We start from the raw sequence: 20,595 nt of genomic DNA, 5'->3' as shown, positions 1-20,595 counted from the left end.
AAATGAGAGAAAAACTGAGTTCCAGAGAGAAAAGCAATAAATCAGAAAGATACTTCTGTAGCATTTGGGTGTGTAGGAGTAATTTGTAGACCCTGCTGAGGGCTGACCTGTCTATCAACAATCCAGAGTCTAGTAGAGACATGTTTTCCTCTTACTTGCCTCACCAGCTGCCTCAATTTCATTAATATAGGAATTGATAAAGCATTTGGAAAGATTTCATTTGCTAACAGATTCAGAATATGTCAGATTGTCACTGAAGCTAAATATTTTACCATACAGAGCAAGGAAAGAAGTGTGAGAGGGAGGAGATAAGTGATGTGACTGCATGGAGCATAGGTACCTGCTGGGTTAAACCACAGCAGTGACATATGCAGTTTCAACTCTGTCCTCCTTAGAGAAATCATCTACTGTCTGTCTTTGTTTTCAGGATGAGTGTACAAACAATCAGAAATGTTTTCAGTGTGGAAACTGGTTACCGCCTTTCTGATGACCAAATTGTCAACCATTTCCCCAATCACTACGAACTGACCAGAAAAGATTTGATGGTAAAGAACATCAAACGATATAGGAAAGAACTTGAGAAGGAAGGAAGTCCTCTTGCAGAGAAAGATGAAAATGGAAAATATATTTATTTGGGTATGTGGTTCTCATTATCAGTATTAACTTTGCCTTCTGTGTTGTTGATAAACTGATGGCATTGTAACTTACAGAAACAGAACAGCACATTAATGAACATATTCTAATGTACGTGTTGCAACTTTCACGCGATGAATTTTGTAAGAAAAACTGTTGCTTGCAAGTAGTACGAGCAACTGAGATTGCCCATTTTTACCAGTTTGTCTTCAGAGACATAAAACTGCTGTATTTGAATTATCACATGGAGGTAATTTAGCTGCAGCATAGCTTGTCTTCCAGTAGGGAAGGAATTCTGCTAGGTTTTCTGAACTTCTAAAGCACTACAACACTCAAAGTGGCTATCTGTCAGCAGGTGCTCTGTCAATAACAGTCAGTTAAACTGAATAAAGTGTACTCTATCCTAAAACTGTTCTGTTTTCTGCAAATGTTACAGCCTTCTTTCCTTGTCTTTTTCTCCTCACTTTCTACAAAGCTGTCATTAGAGCATAAGGAAACAGATAGGAATAGGGGAAATGATTAAAGACAGTAGTAGTAAACATTTTGTGTGAAAAGCGTGGAAAATATAGTATTTTGTAAACCTTGTTTTGTAGCAGAATAGCTAATGTTTTATAAATTTGAGAGAAACAGTGTGGGGTTTGTTCAAGAACTGCTGAAAATAGAGACAAAGGAAGACTAAAAGATTGTTTCTGTTGTACTACTACAGCAGTAATATGGTTCTGCCACTGTTTACTTGCAAGCATTCAGCAATATTCAAAGAGAAGAACATGTCCAGTTTGTACGTGTTAAATTTGTATTTAGATATGGTTGGGTAAGTAAGGTGCTTAATGAAAACTGAACTTATCAGTGCAACATTAGCTGAAGAAACATGGGCTGAAGTGATCATAAAATGATTATGCCAGGATATACAAAAATAGATTTGTGTGTGTGTATATATATAATTTTTAAGTGGGAATATTATGAGATTAAGATATTTTACTCTAAGATCACTCGTGGAACAGAATGACCCTGGAACATCATATCAAAAACAAGCTGGAGTTTCTTTAAATCAAATCTGGGAAGGAAAAAAAAAATATCTGGAAATCCTATACTGGAGCAAAAACTTAAATAATTTTTGGCAGAAAGGCTCCTGCCAGAATGAATAAGCTTTCCAGAAGCAAAATTTAGGGGAAGTTGGAGAACTGATAATGACTACCAGGAAATAAAATTAAAAAAAGCAAGCAAGCATCAAAACAATAGATTGGGGTAGAGAAGAGCAAAGTTGTCTTGGAAGTCAGCAAACATTGCAGTGGAATAGAGATAGGGACGTGCTGAGTTGATTTACATCCAGGGAAAATGAAATGAAATCACTGATCATCCATGTAAGAAAGAAGTAGTGCTATGTGGGCGGAACTGAGAATAATCAGGTAGCAAAAAGCAAGAAATACCTTTCTTTAGATTTCAGCAAGTATGGTAACACTGAGTCTGAGGATAAAGAAAAAATGACTCATGAGACTAGCACAGAAATTAAAAATTACCACATCTAAAGAGGAAACAACATCAGCATTTGGGTATTTACGTGTACAGAGAGGATGACAGGATGGGATGGCTTGCACAGTGGTAAAAGCTGACATATGAAGATGAGGAAATCTGCTAACAACAGTTTAGTTGCAATGGTGTATAATACTATAATTGGGCATCACTTAAACAGAAGAAAAATGATTCAAATAAAGTTCACTAGTCTGAAATTAGCAGCATACAATATAAAGGCATTCTTTAAGTAAAAATCATAAACTAAATGAAATAAAAAGCAACATGTGTTTTATTGAAAGTTGATCATGCCAGATTAGAAAAACTTGGTCCATATTAATGAAGATTCCTCTTTAGATGTACTGTCTTTAATGGTGCACTCCTCTTTTTTTTTTGACTCAGATTTTGTTCCGGTAACTTTTATGCTTCCTGCTGATTATAATCTCTTCGTTGAAGAATTCAGAAAGAATCCCTCCAGCACTTGGATTATGAAACCTTGTGGTAAAGCTCAGGGAAAAGGAATATTTCTAATCAATAAACTGTCTCAAATTAAAAAATGGTCTCGAGATAGCAAAACATCCTCGTAAGTGCTTAAAAACTAAACCCAGTCTTGCACTTTCTATATTCAGGTGAACCACATCAGCATGCTGGTAGTCTGATGCATGGGAAAGCTATTCTGCTGTTATCGCTTTGTCATTATGTAGATAATTTTGCATTTAATCTCAGTTATCTGACTTTGTCGTTCAGACAGGTCTTAATATGGCTTATGTTGGTGTGAGAAGATATAAAGAACAGTTAGAACAACTATTCTCTATAAAAAAATGCTTTCAGTGTCTTTGGGATAACATGCAAAAACAAATTGTTCTTCTCTGTAGTGCTAAATAACAGGAAGTGAAGAAAAAAATCTTTCCCTGAGCAGCTTGTATCATGATTTTATTTAATACACATTGATTCACTTCTTGAATTAGTACAGAGGAGGAATGTGCGTGTATGAAATAAATCCATTATCTGTTTGGAGCACAAAGGAGTACACCTCATGTTGGTGTCCTGCTTTCGAATCGACTTAACGGTGTAGCAACCTATGCTTTTCTCTGACTAAAAAGTGTTTTGATAGCAAAGTAATGCTGATTTTTTCCTGTTACAAGTTGACCGGCTGAATACCCCTTGAGACGTTTTTTTCTGTTTATCTTGGAATCCGAAGAATGTCACAGTCTGAAAGCTAGCTTTTCACAGTGGTTTGCTTTGGCAAACCAAGCATAAATACAAACATTCTAGGAATATAAGGCCCTGAATAATGAAGGTAATGTAATACATGCTCCTTGCTAGTCTATACTGTGAAGAGCTCTAGATGTTCTCAAAAGAAGACTAGTGTGTAGAACTGCTTTCTGAGTGGCTCAGTTAGCTGCCCTGCCAAATTCAAAACTGAGTTTTAATGGTTAATTGATATTAGTCTTTAGGTTTGTATTTTAGACTTGCCTTTTTTTTTTTTGGTACATAATACTTGTTGCCAAGTGTGTTATTGTTAACCAGTGTAACTTTATACGTTGTTTTGTCAGTAAGATGCAAGATTTCTTTAATTCACAACTTACAGACTGTTCACTTATGTGTTACAGGTTTGTATCTCAGTCTTCCAAAGAAGCCTATGTGATCTCTCTCTATATCAATAATCCATTACTGATTGGGGGAAAGAAATTTGACCTTCGTCTGTATGTTTTGGTATCTACGTATCGCCCACTGAGATGTTACATGTAAGACTGTGGATAGGTGTGTTTTATTGCAAGAGAACGTTTAATGTAGTCAAAATAATGTTGCCAGCGTTGCATAAAGAAGTTTAATGTGTACACATATCCTAGGATGATCTTTTCCTTCCTTTTTACTGGGGTTTAACATACTTTAATGACTTTTTGCATTTAAGGTACAAACTTGGATTTTGCCGATTTTGCACAGTAAAATATACACCAAGTACAAGTGAATTGGATAACATGTTTGTACATCTTACAAATGTTGCCATTCAGAAACATGGGGTAAGTGTACCAAGTTCTTAGGTGCTATTCTCTAACAAGACTGATTTTTCTTAAGCTGTCCTAAAAAATTGGAATAAGAAGGCTCTATTTGTCATATTCTTCATCATCATGCAATTAAAATGTCTCAGCTTGACCATAAAAATAAGTTTTAGAAGACTGCAGATAAAATGTATGCAAGATAAGGAACTGCAAGTTCTGTAATTGACTGTGATGCCTTCAGTCTTGACTTGCAGTAGTTGAAAGCAATTTCTTTCCAAGTCTCCCATCATTTAAATGCTAATGTACTCACTTAGCAATTGGTTCTGTGAGCAGTGGAATTAATGAAGCCTCGTTCTCGTGGATCTGCATTTTGTAATGGCACTTGAATATCTCCTTCCTGATCTCCCCTTCCCTTTTTCTTGGCCATGCAGTTAATTCAGCTTTCCTCTTTTCCAGCGCTTATTTATCCCAGTGGCTTCCAGCATTTTCCTATGTTTCCACTCTCTTTCTTCTCTGTGTAACAAAGGGAATGTGCATTTGTGGGCTTGTGATAAATGTTTGCTTCCTGGCCAGCTAGTGGCTTCCTCTGGAAAGCGTAGAGATAGAATTCTGCCTGCACAATTGTTCCATCCTCTAATTTGCTGTTGATGTTCTTAAAACGAATGTGTGGAAACCTGATAGCTTTGACAGCGTTCCCCTCTGCCCAAATAAGCTGATATTCTCCAGTAGGAGGAAAGGCAAGTGGGTTAGAGGTGACATTAACAGTTGGACGTGTAGTATAACTGCCTGAGCCTTGTTTCTTCAGGGAATCCACTTGATGATGATTATTGACCTGTTTGCCTTTTAGCAGATGACTGTGATTTATAAAACATGCCTCTGTTACAGGAATTTATTGTTTCACTTCCTAATCTTGTGGGTTTCATTTTTTTAAGAGCACTGAAAATATGTATGTATACATGAGTGTTTGTGTATACACACACACACATATACACTCACAAAACAAACATGCCTTGTCTGTTACTGCTTTGTAAGATGTGCAGCACAGCAGAGCTGTTTTTTATCTGGATATTCCTGTAATAAAAGTTTCAACTGTGAATGTCACTTATGATGGTAATCATAAACCAGAGTAAGTGTGAAAATATGGGGGTTTTTTTGGTACTGCAAATATTTCCTTGCCTGGGTGCTGATTTGTGAATTTGAGATGTTATGATTTGAAAGGGCTCACTGAGAATTAGTTGGGGTGAAAGTAGTTCCCATACAACGTAGAGTGTAAGTCATGGTTTTGTTGCCAGCAGCAGAGAAGAGATGAGGCATCTGGTGTGCTGCCTCTCCCATTATCATTCAGCCTTTTGTCTTCCATTTAAAACTTGTCTGCAACTTTGGAAGCAGCTAAGCTGTACTGTATAGAATAACCTAATTTGAACTGTCAAGTGATTTATCAAAGTTATGATAAGGTCTGGAAAATCTTTTAGGTTCTAGCCCTTCAACTCTACCCTAAACCCTGCGTGAACTCTGGAGTTCCACTGTGTCTGTACCACACAGGCTCATGGGAAAGCATCAACAAATTCAAAAGCTTATAATTCAGCATCAGGGAGAGGGAAAGGTTGAAGAAAAGAAAGGAGGGTTAAGTATGCCCATTGTAATGTTTCTTCTACAAGACAGAATGTCTTTCCATCAGTAAAAATACCTTCACTTTGCTTTTGTCTTTCCATTTAAAGAGAATATATTGCAGGGCATTGATTGCCTCTGAAAAGACAAATATAAAGTAACCTCCTTTTTTCCCCTATTCTGTTTCAGTAGCACTTAATGTGTTTTCTACCTTGAATACCGAGTTACCTAAGAAAACAATATTTAAAGGTAATTCAGGTGTTATTTCAGTGTCTTCGTGATCGCAGCTGTTGTCAGTTGCACCATTAAAAGTATATAATAGCTGTCTGTTTCCCGAAAAGACAAGTCCTTTTAAGTTGAGATTTATTGTTTGATTCGTGCTGTGTCATATAATACTTGCAGCTGTGATACAAATGGTCATTTGTGTAGAGAGCAGTTTAAAGCAGAAGACTTCATAAATATGTAAAACAGAGTAAAAATGATTTGCTGAGTTCATTTTTAAGGCACTATTTGCATGCAGGTAGAAGTGGGCTCTTTATGTGAATGGAACAAAACTCCTGAGCAACTTCAGTATCTTAAAGACTGACTTAATTCCTTAACTCTCCAGGATGATTACAATCATATCCATGGAGGCAAGTGGACAGTGAGTAACTTGCGCCTGTATCTGGAAAGCACCCGTGGAAAGGAAGTTACAAATAAATTATTTGATGAAATTCACTGGATAATCGTGCAGTCACTGAAGGCTGTTGCGGTGAGTACTGTGCCTAGAATGCTGTCGGTGACAACATCGTGGCTGCAGGATTTTCATAACAGTGAAAGTGAGTTTGCCACCAAAAAACCCTGAAATTTATTTTCTGCTTTTTGAGTGACAACACTGATGCCAATTTCTGCAATTCTGTGATCTGCTGATTTGTCTGAGCTGGGTGAATTTGAATCTTGTGTGGGTGAGCATGCTGAAGAGCTGGATGACTCTATCTCCTTGAGAGTCCTTTGAACTAATTAATATGTCTAGGTATTGCCCTTGTGAATAGTATTGAGCTTTACCAAGGCCCATGATGTCATTTCAGCAATAATGTGTCAAAGAAAGAATAGCTGCAGAGGACAATTTATCAGACAAAATGTTAAAGGGTATTAGCTTAGCAGACTTGCATAGCTTATTTTCAGCTCTGCTATATACAGGTCATGCAGTTATCCATGAAATGTTATCTTTTTTTTGTTGTTTTCTTTATAATAGTTTTCTGCTTGAGTGACTTTCTAGCTTGGGTCATATCCCATGATTATGTTAAAGAGCAGGTACCATGCCATGGGTCAGCAGGGTTAACTGAAGAGCTTTCTGCAACGAAGAAGGGCCTGTTCTCAAGTGCATGATCTTGTCATGAAAATTACTTATTTTATTGATGGGTTAGTATTCTGCTAGTGTAATAAGCTGAATCACCTCACTGAAGGATCAGATGGATGCCAGAACCAGCACAAGAAAGAGGCACAAGGTCATGAAGCTAGGATCACTGGGGTGAGGCTCAGCCCAGCCTCTGCTATGCAGTCACTTTTAAAACCAGTTGTGAGAGGAAAAGGTTTTTTTTCCAAATGTTAGCAGAACCTTAGGAGAAAAGGTTCTGAGAATATCAAGGACAAAATGTTTTGATCAGCTTCAGTACTTCTCTGTCTGTCAGAGAATGGCAAATGTAACGAGAGATGCTCATTCCTCCTTTCCCGCTTCCACTCCCCAAGGAACTGAAAAGCTTTCATTATTAGTCTAGGGGAAACCATGTCACTAACCTGTTACAAAGGTTTCTTTAAAAGATCTGATGAGATTTATATAAAAGTCTTGGCATGCATGCTGTAAATCCTTTGCAGAGGCTGGAAAACTGACTCTCCAGAGAGTGTGCTTCTAAGCATGACTTGATCCTTGGTCTCTGTTGGCTTTCAAGATCACAGATGACTTGAACTAACTGTAGATTTAAAAAGTATGTGTAATTGTTTGACCTAAAATTTCTGCAGTGAAGGAAATGTCCACGAATAAGTCTTCTATCTCTGAAGCATAAATAATTCATGATTATGTGAAGCTGTGTTATGTACATTTTAAAATGTCCTGATTTCTCTGGGTACATGTAGGCTGTAAATATTCTTACTAGTTTTGCAAAATATGAGAATGCTTTTATTTTAAAACTGGAAACATGATGGAATACTAATGCAATTTGGTACTTGGCATTAATGCAGTCATTAATATTGAAATATTTACCAAGAATTTGAGGAGAAAAAGAGTCCTGAAATTATTTTTAAGCTTACATTAGAATAATGTTAGCATAGGTATGTTAGAGTTATGTTAGCTTATGTTGTAAATGATTTGTAATCACATGACTTCTAGACAAGAAAGTGTGTAATCAGGTTACTTAGGAAGTAGTAGGATTTAATATATACTTTTGTCTTTTCTAGCCTGTAATGAATAATGATAAACACTGCTTTGAGTGCTATGGATATGACATTATCATTGATGACAAGCTTAAGCCATGGCTAATTGAGGTAAAGTCACACAAAATACAGAAATAACTTCTCACTGATTTTCTTTCACAGTATAAAATCAAGTAGATTTACATGTAGTCATTTCTGTTTTGAAGCTTTGTCTTTTGTTCCTCTAGTAAGTGGATTAGGCAAAATGTTAGAAAGTAAAATATGCCTTGTGATGACCAAGCTAGCATGTGCTTTTTTAAATTTCTTTTGTCTTTTTATTTGTGGCTTTCAGTTTTGTCTTCTAAATCCAGTGCATCCATGTAATTAGACTTCAGAGGCCATCTGAATGTTAGCAGCCCTGTTAGATGAGTAGCTGGAAAAATGACTTGATGGGGAGTAACACTTAAAATAATTGGGATGTTTGGAAGGCTTCTTTTATAAAAAGGAATTTAACATATCAAATTTGGATCTGTATGTTCAGTATAAATTCTATCTAAACATCTTCTCAACCTTATTGAAGTGAAAGATCAAAGATATTTATTGTTGTGCTACTGTTTCCCCATAACAAATGTGGAATGCAAGAGATATGTTAAACTAACCCCAGTTTCAGCCTTCATTAAAAAAATAATATGCAATTGAGTGTTTTGAATAGAGACATGGAGCATATGTGTTTCTTCAGCTCACAATTCAAAAGGGGAAAACTTGAATTAAGAACATGAATAAAAGCTGTTTAACTAGAAGAAACCTACAGATTCCTTTGTGTAACAAACATTGGAGTGAACCAGGCACTGCAATTTATGGTTTTGGTATCCATAGAAGCTTAGAAAACTAAACAAAAATTTCTGGCTTGTCTGCTTGACCCTGGGTAACTTAGTTTGGAGAAAAATCTTCAGGCTGACGCTGCAGATACTTTAGTTTTAAGTTAAAAAAAAAAAAAAATTCCAATGGGGGATTCTTTTCAACATGTGAGGAAGTGAAAGATGTGCTTTGAGACGCTGATTCTTGATTGCTCAAATAGTACATATAGTCATCACACATGCTGTTTAGAGAACTACACCACTCATAAAAAATGATTCTCTTCTTTTTTTTTTTTGTAGGTTAATGCTTCCCCTTCTCTTACTTCCAGTACTGCTAATGATCGCATCTTGAAGTATAATCTCATTAATGACACACTGAACATTGCTGTGCCTAATGGGGAAATTCCAGACTGTAAATGGAATAAATCTCCTCCTAAAGAGGTTCTTGGCAATTATGAAGTCTTGTAAGTTTTAGCATTGTTTTGTTTAACTATAAATGTTTTTCAGTCATCTCACTTCTTTTAATGTGTAATGTAGATCAAAAAGATAAGGCAAACTTTATTCTCCCATGTAGAACAAACTCAGGGATACCACTTCATTTTTTGAGGCTGTATTAGCAGCTTTGGAGGTGGGAGTGTGTCCTTCATTCTCTGAGGGAATCTTACTTGTCTGATAAACCCTTGTGTGTACTGAGCTTCCAGCAGCTTCTGCATGTGTAGAGTCTTAATTGTATTAAGTGCAATACATAGACTGTAGTTAAACATATAAAACTTGTATCAAATAGTTATTAACCTTATGTTCACAAAATTGATGCTGTTTGAGTTTTGTAGATCTTAGATGTAATAATAATAATGTAGTACCAGATTTTTTTAATTACCAAATTAGTATTATTAAAGGGAAAAATCAACAGACATTTTTGCATTGGAGTGCCTGAAGTATTAGTCTGGGACTGATCTTATGCAGAGGAACACTGCTGTGATGACTATATTGATTGCAGTTTCACATACTTACTGAGAACAGCTCAGTTAGGTTCTCAAATCCTAATGGTGCAGCTGTTTAGTATATCAAGAATGTGGTTATGGACATAGTCAGCCCAGTAGTTCATGCCTATCTTACACTCTTTCTAGATATTAGTAAAGACAATTAAATGTGTTGGCTGGGTTATGAATTAATCTTTAATGTATTTGCAGCTACCATGTAACATTCCTGTACAAGAGTATAACTAAGCATATATTATGAATGCTCTTCAAAATATTGTAGTATTATCTTTTGATAATTGTACATAAGCACGTGTAGTCAGTGTCTGCTTGTAATTTGCACAGCAACTGAGAAGTAAGTATATACTGAGGTTATCTGAGGCTCTAATGGGCTTAGATATTTAAAGAACTACTTGCCACTGTGGTTAAGTGTTACAAAATGCACGTCATCAAATGCATTTGGTTAAGCACACTGTTGTTTGTTCAGCTCATTTTTTTCCTACTCATTCAGTGTTGCAATAGTGGAGTTTTCTAACACTGCAGTTAGCAATCCTCTGCTTGAAGCAATAGCTTAAGATTGGATTAAAGTGCCAGCAGTCTGATGTTCCTGCTCTGCTGTGTAAGAGCAATATTGAGAAGGGCAGAAGTACACATGAAATTTCACAAGCATGAAATTTCACAAACCCTGTAATTGAACCAAAGCTACCAAGCTGTCTGTTTCTTAACAAAAAACTAGCTGAGGATGTTTCAGGTGGTCTGTATTGTAAACAAGGTGGTAGTGTATTACCTTGAATAATAGCTGTATTTCAAACTATGCACTTGAAAACACGTTCGTAGAACAGCTTGTGTTAAATGTCAGTGCTAAATGTTAAACAAAATAGAAGGTGAAAGAATAGTGACAAGCAGGCTAAGGTGCTGAAAAAGTTCTGTCTTCTTTAGATATGATGAAGAGATGGCGCAAAGTGATGGTTCTGATCGTGACTTGCGAAGTCGTTCTGGGCAATCCACTGGAACAAAAGGAAATCGTGGGAGAGATTCAGGAAAGCCTGTACTAACCACCTGGAAATAATGATTAAGCAGAACAGCTGCTGAGTTGGTAGGACAGCATCATGAAAAAATGTGTTCGTGAACAGATTTCTCTATTTCGCCATGTTGTATGAGGGAAACAATCAAAGAAAACAATACAGCCTTTGAAAATAAGTGAAATGAGCATTCCAAAACCAGGATCTTTATAATACACGCACTGACTTGCCAATTATAATAATTATACATACTTGCATGCATGTATATATAGTTAAAATGTATAATATATGTAATTAATTTAATACAAGAATATTTAAGCTTATAGTTCTCTAAAAGCAACAAATTCTACATTTTTAGAAGCATCTCTGTTCAGACGTTGGAGAAGCCAGTAATTATTATGAGGTTTCTTTATAAAGATGACTTTTAAGAATACATGTTCTGACATACAGAGCAACGAGTCTTCTATAATTTATTTTCACAAGTAGCTTGTCTCTACATTCCTAGAATAAAAGAGACATGGATAATGGGAAAGAGCGGTAATGGTGAGTGTCAATATTGTCATAATGGTGGTTCAGATTCTTGCTAGGAAAAAAAAATGTAACGAGAAAAAACAGCAGTGTATGGAGTTGAGACTATTGTCAACTAAAGCAGCTAAAGATTTATAGCCAGTCCTAGGTACTTGAAAAGTAAATCTTTACATGCTGGAGTTTTTGTTTGTTTGTTTTTGTTTTGCCTTTAGATATTTTTGAGTTGATAATTCTTTAAAAGTAGAAAGTTTCATGTAAACGGGGAATGTTTCAGGTAGTATGTTGATGTATTATTGGGCTAGCTATTAGTTTTTATTGCAAGGTAATTTGTCTTTGGAAAATCAGGCAGAACATCAATATACTGTAATAAATCTCATTGCTTGAGAATGGCTGTAAATTGACTGGCTGTAAATCTTGCACTAGAATTTCTTCATGCATCTACACATGTAAGTACTTCAGTGTCTTTTTGTATATTTTCTATGTCCTACCACAAAAACATTGTTGCATGTGATAAACTATTTCTAGCTCTGTCAAAAGTTGTGATGATTAGATACCAAAACGTATAGAGCAAAAGTTAAAAATAGGTATTTTGGTCTTCTAACAGCATACTATATAAACTAACTAGTTGGGTCCATCAGTGGCTACTTTCACTCGCATTTCTGCCAGTTGTTGAGCTGTTACTTATAATAATATCTCGATGTGCAGCTCTGATGATCATTTTTCATCATTATTTCTCTCTCCTCACTCCTCTCCCCCTCTTTTTTTTTCTTTCATGGTGAAGTGTTATGGAGAGAAAGACAAAAGGAGGCTTAAAGTTACAAATATCCACGCACCTGTAATAAACTCTAATCTGGATATCACTAATGCAGCAACACTCAATTTCTGTCTGTCACAGCACACTAAGTACTTTTCACCTTTCTGTGTGGCAGGGCTGCATAAGTGTGTGCATTATAAACCTAGCCTCTCCCAATGCCCTTAGACATGATCTGGGATTCATCCTTGCAAAAAAGAAAGAAATACATGGACTGAATTGGTCACTCCATGTATAATTTTCACCTTCATTAATCTTGGCTGTTTCTTTGAAATAAAGACCAAAATGTAGCTGATTTTCTGGTCATTAGACTTAATGAATCTTCTTACTGGCCCTTACAAAAGCATATTCAACTTGGCTCGTGAAGTAAGTTAATATTATTGCATGGCTGTGAAGCTCTTCTAAATCCCATAGCTGTTAGGTTTGATGTGTTTCATTTTTTTTTTTAATTCTTGAGCCTGAGTTTTGCTTCAGTACTTGAACCTCGGCAGGTAAGCCACTTGTAATTAGATGTACAGTCAGATATTATGTGTTGTTAATGACAGGATACTTAGACAGACATTTCCTGCTTTTGCCCAAATTGGCTGTTACTACGAAGTGTGTAACAAGTTGACAACCTTAGGAAATAATAGGCTGTAGTATTGTGTAGTATGGTAGTATTTCTTATAGGTAATGAAACAGGGATGCTCAGATAGAAGGAAAACAGCTTTCTCTCACTTCAATTTCCACTGCTTTTGACTCATTTCTCTAGTAGCCTGTGCAAAGGATGTTACTGTGGTCTTGTTATAACAGTAGTGCTTGCAAATGAGGCTTCAATAGAATGATTACTCTTCCCCTTTATCTTTTTCCTGTTTGTGCAGCCTACACTAGTGGGGCTCTATACGGAAGAGGTATATTGAGAAATGCTGATTCTGCTGAAATGTCAACTGTACTATAGCTTTTTAAGTGTGCAGAAGCATTACATACTAAGCTAGCAGCAGGACTTGCAGTCTGCCTTTTGGGAAAGCTTAGCATGAAGGTGAGAACAAATCCAGGTTATTAGCAGTTATTGGTGTAGGCGGCTTTAGAGAACTGTGTACTTAGTTGTGATTTCACAATGAACCAAAACTGGTTATAATTTCAAAATATTGTTGTTATTCCAAAGTCATGTGTATGTGGTACTCTGTGTTGGCAGTAGTGTCTTTACAGCTAGCTGATGAGTTGAATCATGGCCTCGAGAACAGACCTTGGCAAGACATACCGAATTGGAATGGTAATACTTAATATTTTACTGATATTGAATATTCTCATTTAATTGATAGAAGATTTCTAATGGCTTCGAAAGGACCCACTCATTTCAGCTTGCATTTTCATTAATCAGTATAATAACGCATCCCTTCCAATCCTGATTTCAGAACAATAATTATCATACTAAATCAAAGTCTTACTATTGCTTTCAGAAAATAAGGATTTCTATCTCATTTCTATTTCATTCACACATTTCAAGAGCCGTATTTTATACAGACAATATTTTTGTAGCAGAGCTATCAATTTGGAAGAGGCAAATGCTTCTCTCTGGCCACTTGTAGTAATGGGAAAGCAAATTTCAAATACCTTATGTGAGGATGAAATGTCTGTTAGATATTTCAAAGATTATCATCACTACCTCAGTATTAAAACAGTAATATTACTAATCAGAGAAGGAAAAAACAATACTTCTGATATGAAACTTTCACTATGTAGTAATAAAAACCTAGAATTTAGATTTCAAATGTTGATACAGTATTTTACACACAGTTGTATCTTTAACCAATATTGGTAAATTATACTGCAGACACAAACATGGTTTTGATAATGCAGTGTTCTTTAAAGAGCAAGAAGTCAAAGAGACTGCAGACATAGTGACCCTCTATTCCTGATCTCACCCCATTCTCTTTTTAAACACAATGGACTAGTGATTAGAAATAGCAAGCTCTTTTCCAGCAGACTTTTTGCAGAGGTTGAAGTTTGAAGGCTTAACTACGTTATCACTTTTAATACATTGAAAAAACTGGGTATGCAAAAGAAGTCTTAGGGAACAAAACTGAAATGATGTTAAATAGATGATTAATAGTGCCTTTCTCATTATCAGTAACAAGCGAGCAAAAAAACAACTGGAAGCAAGCTGGAAGTCTTCCTTTTCTATAAAGAACTTGAAGCCTCCTCCTATAGATAAGTAGAATGTTCTTGTGAAAATAAAAAGTAGGAACCTACGTTGTTATGTAATATCTATTTTCCTCTAAATGACTGGTTGAAAAATACATTGCTTCTTCGCTGGAATTTGAGTAAGGAAAGAACTGTGTTCTGTGGTAGCTGAGAGTTTGCTCTGTGCATGAAACAACTTGTCTGCAGGCTGTGAGGCAGGAGGATGAGAAGGAAACAAAAGCAGTCATAGCTTTCAGGGAGAGAAGGGTAATATGTGAACACCGTGCCATGAGATGTTTGTGCGTGGCCTAAAAAGGTAAAGGTGAAATTTTCCTTTTGGTGAGGAGGAGAAACCAGAAAGGAAAATATTATCTCATGTTCAAGATTTTATCACTGAACTTTTCTCTCTAGTGCTCCTTAACTAAATCCATTGCTATAGCAGGGCAGAAATAATGCTACAAAGTGGTGTGTGAACTGCTAACAGCCTATGTGTAGCATCTATAAGTTGGAAGTGAGCTCATTAGTCAGACGTGTAAGCCATATGTAGGATGTCTACTATAGGATTTGAAGGGAGTTAAGTAAAGTTTAAATAAAGGTGTGATGTTAACATGTGTGTTACGAAATGTTAAATATTGTGTGGATACCTTCGTGTGATGTAAGGAGCCTAAATTTCCAAAAGAGAAAAGGCTGTTTTACTTCTGTTTGGTAGGGGTTAAATGGGTTTAATGGGTTCTGAGCAACTAACTTTGGCCCTAGGCCAATCATATTCAACGCACATTTGACTTTAGGATAAAGAAATTGTTTTGGGTCTCACTGGAGCAAAATAAATGAGAAATAAAAATCCCCCAAAGTTCTCACTTTGCCTAACATACTAACTGGCTGGGCAGAGCTACAATAAATGTGCTTCTAAGTCTTGCAGTTCATATGCTTAAGTGATCTCTGGTATAACGGCAGTATTGTATGAAGAATTAAATAGACCAGCTCCAAACAACTATGGGAGTTGTTATAATGACATCAGTGTAGAAGGAGCTTATTGCTGGAATTGAATACTGGGGCTTGCTTCCCGGGCACTAACCTTTCTCCCTATTAATTCTTTGACATGGAGGGCATTAATAAGATTTCCACAGAATAGCTTCTTTATGTGGCTTTAGGAACTTAACTAGAATAGAAGAAATAGTATTATCCCTAAAGCTATTTTGTTGCTGTTGGCTTTACAATAGAACTTCTGCCTAAAATGTCCCTGTCCAGATTCACTTCCTGCTGTAAATGCAGCAAAACAACAGACCTTTCACGGAAGATATATAGTGCTGCACTTCAGCAGGAGAATGTGTCAGGCAGAGCTCATTTATCTCGTTAAGGAAGGAGCTTTATTCTGTCAGTATAAACTGATGCTGTGTCCAAAGTAGTTACTGTTCAGTTTATATATGTGGAACTATAACCAGAAGGTAACTTTCGTTTTGTGCCTGCCTTATTAAAATAGCTCACTCAATCCCTCCGTTCAGTGGGAAGCACGCTGTGCCATCTGGTATGTGGGTATCACAATATAACGCTACTGTCCATAGCTAGCTATGCTAACCTCTAGGGTTCCTTAACAAAGAAATAACTTTATTCCTGGATTTCTTGCAGAAAATAAATGTGTTGAGCTGAGAAAAACTGACTTTGGTCATAATTTTGGTAAAATTTTGGTTATTAAGAGGAAATAGGAAGATAAATGGCTGTCTTGGAAAGACTGTTTTTACTGGATAGTAGGAAGTTGCTTGTGCTAGGCTTTTGGCTGTTTTATTATTATTATTATTATTTAATACTTTCTAAAAATACTTTTTAAAATTTGCTATCAGGGCCTAGGCAGGCTTCAAGAAACTCACCATACTTGGAGTAGTCCACAGCCAGATCTTTTCCAATTGTTTTGATGACATAGTGGAATCCCTATCGTTGACATTATCCTCTATGCTTTTAATTAATCACAAATTTTGTACCTCCTGAAAAGCGTATCATTCACGCTTGAGATAATCATTGGCAACTGTTGTGAAATAGAAAAGTTAGGACAGTATGAAACTGGTTAAAGACATGAATGTGGAAAGCAAGGAGATAATAAAGGATGTTTCAAATGAGCATTTCTTCTGTGAGACGAATTGTATTTGATGAAAGTTGGGCAGTTAAACAGTAAAATTAATTAATTGAGTGGAATTAAATTTAATATTCTGAAATTCCATGACATTGACTGGCATATATAACCACTAATGGGAGTACATTTGGAATCAAAATATGGTTCAAGGTTTAATTTAGATTTTAAACTGTAAACATGTAACACTTGGGATTTCTTTTTAGGTAGAGATAAAAATGCCGAAGAGAATGCCAAAATGTTGCAGCAAAAGCCAAGAAAGAGCAATCAAATTTGCTCTGAGGGAATCTAAGAGAAAATGTTAGTACTTAAAAGGATACGTGAAATTTTTGAGGACAGCGGAGGACACAAAAAGCATATTTAAAAATAGATTGTGTTAAAAATAAAAATAACCATGGGATACTCATCTAAAAGGAGGGAGGATTATTTATTTATCTATCTGTCTATTTATTTATTTATGTACTTATTTATTTTCAGAAAACTTCCTGTCCTGTCTCTTGCGGTCAAAACTGCGTGCCCACCAGTAGGGCTATGTAAACTGTCAGCCTTCCTTCTAAGATAAAGGGTGGAGACAGTCTTTCTCAGGAAGTCACAAACTGAAAGCATCCAAAGAACAACTTAATATTTATGGAGAGAAAAAAAAAAACTGAAAATGCTAAAATCAAAATGAATAATATCATGTTACAAGTATGATTCACGGTATCATTAAGTTATTTATGGCATCATCATAGTGTCATTGTGCTGGGAGGTTGCATGACTGGTGGTAGATATAATTAGACCGTTAATCTGTTTTAATTCACTTCAAGAAAGTAAATAATGTTTGACTATCCATAAAGATAACATGTAAATTATAAATTGAAAAAATAGTAGTTCATCAACCACTGAGGTATTTTCCTCCAAGCAGTTTTTTAAGTGCATGTATGCAGTGCATGTGGCCTTGAGCCTATATATACGTATGTATACGTGCATTAAATTGTACTGCCATCAGAAATGGATCAAACCGAGCAGCAACATGTGTATTAATTCTAGTGCAGACAATTTCTGCTTTCAGATATGGAGGTAATTTACAAGAAGATCAATAGCATTGATCCAAAACGTAGACTATGACAACTTTGATAATATTTTGTTAACTGTTTCAAATGATACACTTGGAAAAGGGGTAAAAATTTTACAGTTAAAAAAAGTATTCTTAAAGTTGTCATTGTTGTTATTGTCTTATTTGGTTCCAAAAGTGTCTAAGCCATTTTTTTCTACTGAATGTAAAAAGCATGGGAAATGTTTTGTACAGAGGACAGTATTCAGCTGCTTGAAAATGGTATTCCCTAAAGTGGTGCCTCAAGGATCCTTCAAATCTTAAACGTTCAAGCAAATTATCTTCTGGTGAATATTCTTTTTCTAATTAATCTGCTTTTACTTTTTGTCTTTAAAATGATAATTTTATAGAACTTATAAAGATGCTTAAGTGAAAAGTTGGAAAATACGATTGTTATTTCTCAAGCTGTATTAAAGTCTGAATCCTGCTAGTAAATGCATGTATGTTATTCATTTCTGTTCACCCTCCGTTTCTTAGGAAGGCAGAATCAGTGCAAATCCCATGTGAAGATGAATCCCAAAATAGCTGTTGCCTTTACAGTGTGACTGAGGGCTATATTTGTTATAACTACATATATATACACTGTATGTATATAGATATGTATACAAATATGTACATATAAATATATGTGCATATATTTATATGCATATTTATACGTAAGTGAAATGTATAAGGCTGTGGGGGTGACTTCATTGCAGCCTTTCAGTACTTAAAGAGAGCCTATAAACAGGAGGGGAGACATTCTTTGAAAGGGTAGGTAACAGCAGGACAAGGGGAAATGGTTTTAAGTTGAAGGAGGGAAGATTTAGGTTGAATATCAGGGGGAAGCTCTTTAGTATGACAGTGGTGAGGTGCTGGAACAGGCTACCCAGAGAGGTTGTGGATGCCCTGTCCCTGGAGGTGTTCAAGGTCAGGTTGGATGGGGCCCTGGGCAGCCTGGTCTAGTATTGAACGTGGAGGTTGGTGGCCCTGCGTGTGGCAGAGGGTTGGAGATTCATGATCCTTGAGGTCCCTTCCAACCCAGGCCATTCTGTGACTTTGTGTGATTCTATAAGTAACGCTGAGGAAACTCATGCATGTACACACAACTTGAAGACAAAGGATCTGTATTCCTTATTTCTGATTTCTTGCAGCCAGACTTGGGGCCTGAATATATACACCTCTTGTAGAATTTAGTCACTGACCCACACTGGTCTAAAATATGCTGATTGTTCACAGCTGGTAGCATGCATGTGATTGGCAGTGGCTTTCTACACAGCAAAGTGAGCTTAGGGTACAAGTCAGTATCTAATCACTTCTATGTGGAGCAGGGCTTTTCCTATCTTCCAGCAGTTCCAGACTGAATTTCTGTCATCTGATGAAGTGGAATGCCCTTTCCACCACCATGAACTTGGTTGTGCCAAAGAAGGAGCAATGACTTACCCTGAATTCCTGTTCTCTTAAATTGTTGAACAAGTTTGAGCATTATTTCACCATACAAATAGATGAATGATTGTTTTGATGTTGAGGCTGAATAAAGTCTAAGTGTTCTGGGAGGGGAGGGCTTCCAGCTTTGACAATGCTTTAGGCAAAACGGAAGCTTGGTTTGTATTTGTGCAGAAAGAGGGGTATTTATGATTGTATGTATTGGTTGTAATCTCCTGCAAGGAGAGCTGGTTTATGCAAAATTCCCTCTCATGTTTAATGGGAAAGATTGTTCAAAAGAACACGGGTGGATCTGTTGGTAGAAATTAGAGAGGAAACAACACTGAATTTCAAGATACCCTCCCACAAACCTGAAACGTTAACTTTCAACATAGGACAGAAAATAAAGGGAGACTGGGGAGGGGAGAAAAGCATTACACATTTGAAAGCTTAACAGCCTGACCAAAGTGGCTAGCTGCCACTCAAACCAAGCTGTTGAGGACAGGTAAACCTTACCCCGGTGCTGTGCTCACACGGTCTAATCTAAATTCCTACAAGTCCTTAAGTTAATGAGTCATCCGCCTAGTGAAAGAGTAGATGAAGCCTTGGCGTCCGGGCCGGTGCACGCAGCCTAGCGTGAGACTCGCGGTCAGGAGGACGATAGCACCACCAGGACTGCAGCGCAGCTCTGCCCGTTGACCCGGAGCGCACGCCGTCCTTAGAGCGGGCTGTCCCGGGACGGCGAGGAGCCAGAGCGGCACCGAGAAGAGCCGACGGGATGGAAACTCTGACCCTGCTAGGGAACGAAGGGACAAAACAAGGTTACCGTGACGGCATCCGCCTGGAACCTGAAACAAGCCTGTCTAAAACAAATACGCCTAGCAGATAGGCGAGGACCGAATAACAGACCTCCCCGCGATACCGCTCAGGTGCGCTGCGGCCCTGCGTGCCTCGGCCACATCAGCGCTATGGTAGAGACTGCCCTTGGCCAACTCGGGCTGGAGCTCCGCGGTCCCCCCGAGCAGGTCGGCAGCTGGGCAGCAAAGCCACCGCCTGTGCCGCACGGCGGTGCCAGCGGGCACCACGTTCCTCAGGGAGCCCGCCCTGCGAGCGGGAGGAAAAGCGAAGCCTTCACCGCTCCCGGGCGTTAAAACCGCTCTCCGACCGCTGCCGCGACAGCCCTGCGGCGCGGGGCTCTAACGGCCACAGGCGTCCACAGCGATGCGCGCCCCAATGCCCCCCCACTCTCTCCGCCGCCTTTTCCAGCCAGCTACAAGGAAGAGATATTAATTGGCACCTGCGGAGAGCCAATGGGCGGCTGCGGGGCGGGAACCTGCTCTCCACCCTTACCCAATCGGAAGGCGGTTGGGCGTGGGCCAATCGGAGGGGCGGCGGGCGGCAGTTGGTGCGGCCGGAGCGGCGCGGCCGGAGCGCAGGGCGGTTGCTCGCTCTCCTTGGCGCTCTGCGGGCTCTCCTT

The 20,595-nt window shown here is 37.7% G+C and overlaps 1 protein-coding gene and 1 long non-coding RNA gene across 2 annotated transcripts; one reads left to right on the top strand and one right to left on the bottom strand.

Annotated features, from left to right (window-relative positions):
* The first annotated feature begins 406 nt into the window (after nucleotides 1-406).
* On the top strand, nucleotides 407-18,149 carry TTLL1 (tubulin tyrosine ligase like 1). Its single transcript, XM_010724852.3, has 8 exons — nucleotides 407-636; nucleotides 2,545-2,725; nucleotides 3,756-3,890; nucleotides 4,058-4,166; nucleotides 6,361-6,504; nucleotides 8,187-8,273; nucleotides 9,299-9,462; nucleotides 10,915-18,149. The coding sequence occupies exons 1-8, from the start codon at nucleotides 429-431 to the stop codon at nucleotides 11,042-11,044; spliced, it is 1,158 nt and encodes a 385-aa protein (XP_010723154.1). The 5' UTR covers nucleotides 407-428; the 3' UTR covers nucleotides 11,045-18,149.
* A 1,485-nt stretch (nucleotides 18,150-19,634) lies between these two features.
* Nucleotides 19,635-20,461, bottom strand: LOC109370496. The gene is made up of 2 exons (XR_004162100.1): nucleotides 20,028-20,461; nucleotides 19,635-19,914 (listed from the first exon to the last, which is right to left on the bottom strand). It is a non-coding gene; the product is annotated as an uncharacterized LOC109370496 (long non-coding RNA).
* Nucleotides 20,462-20,595: the final 134 nt, after the last annotated feature.

This window comes from Meleagris gallopavo, chromosome 1 (assembly GCF_000146605.3).
Source record: "Meleagris gallopavo isolate NT-WF06-2002-E0010 breed Aviagen turkey brand Nicholas breeding stock chromosome 1, Turkey_5.1, whole genome shotgun sequence".
Taxonomy (NCBI): Eukaryota; Metazoa; Chordata; class Aves; order Galliformes; family Phasianidae; genus Meleagris; species Meleagris gallopavo.
This window is presented reverse-complemented; position numbering and strand designations above follow the sequence as displayed.

What these genes read in the sequence shown, in the direction of transcription:
- TTLL1 (XM_010724852.3), top strand. Translation starts at nt 429, where the DNA reads ATGAGTGTACAAACAATCAGAAATGTTTTCAGTGTGGAAACTGGTTAC. An exon ending in TTGCCATTCAGAAACATGGG is followed by an intron (nt 4,167 to 6,360) that starts GTAAGTGTACCA and finishes TTAACTCTCCAG; the next exon opens with GATGATTACAATCATATCCA. An exon ending in AGTCACTGAAGGCTGTTGCG is followed by an intron (nt 6,505 to 8,186) that starts GTGAGTACTGTG and finishes TGTCTTTTCTAG; the next exon opens with CCTGTAATGAATAATGATAA.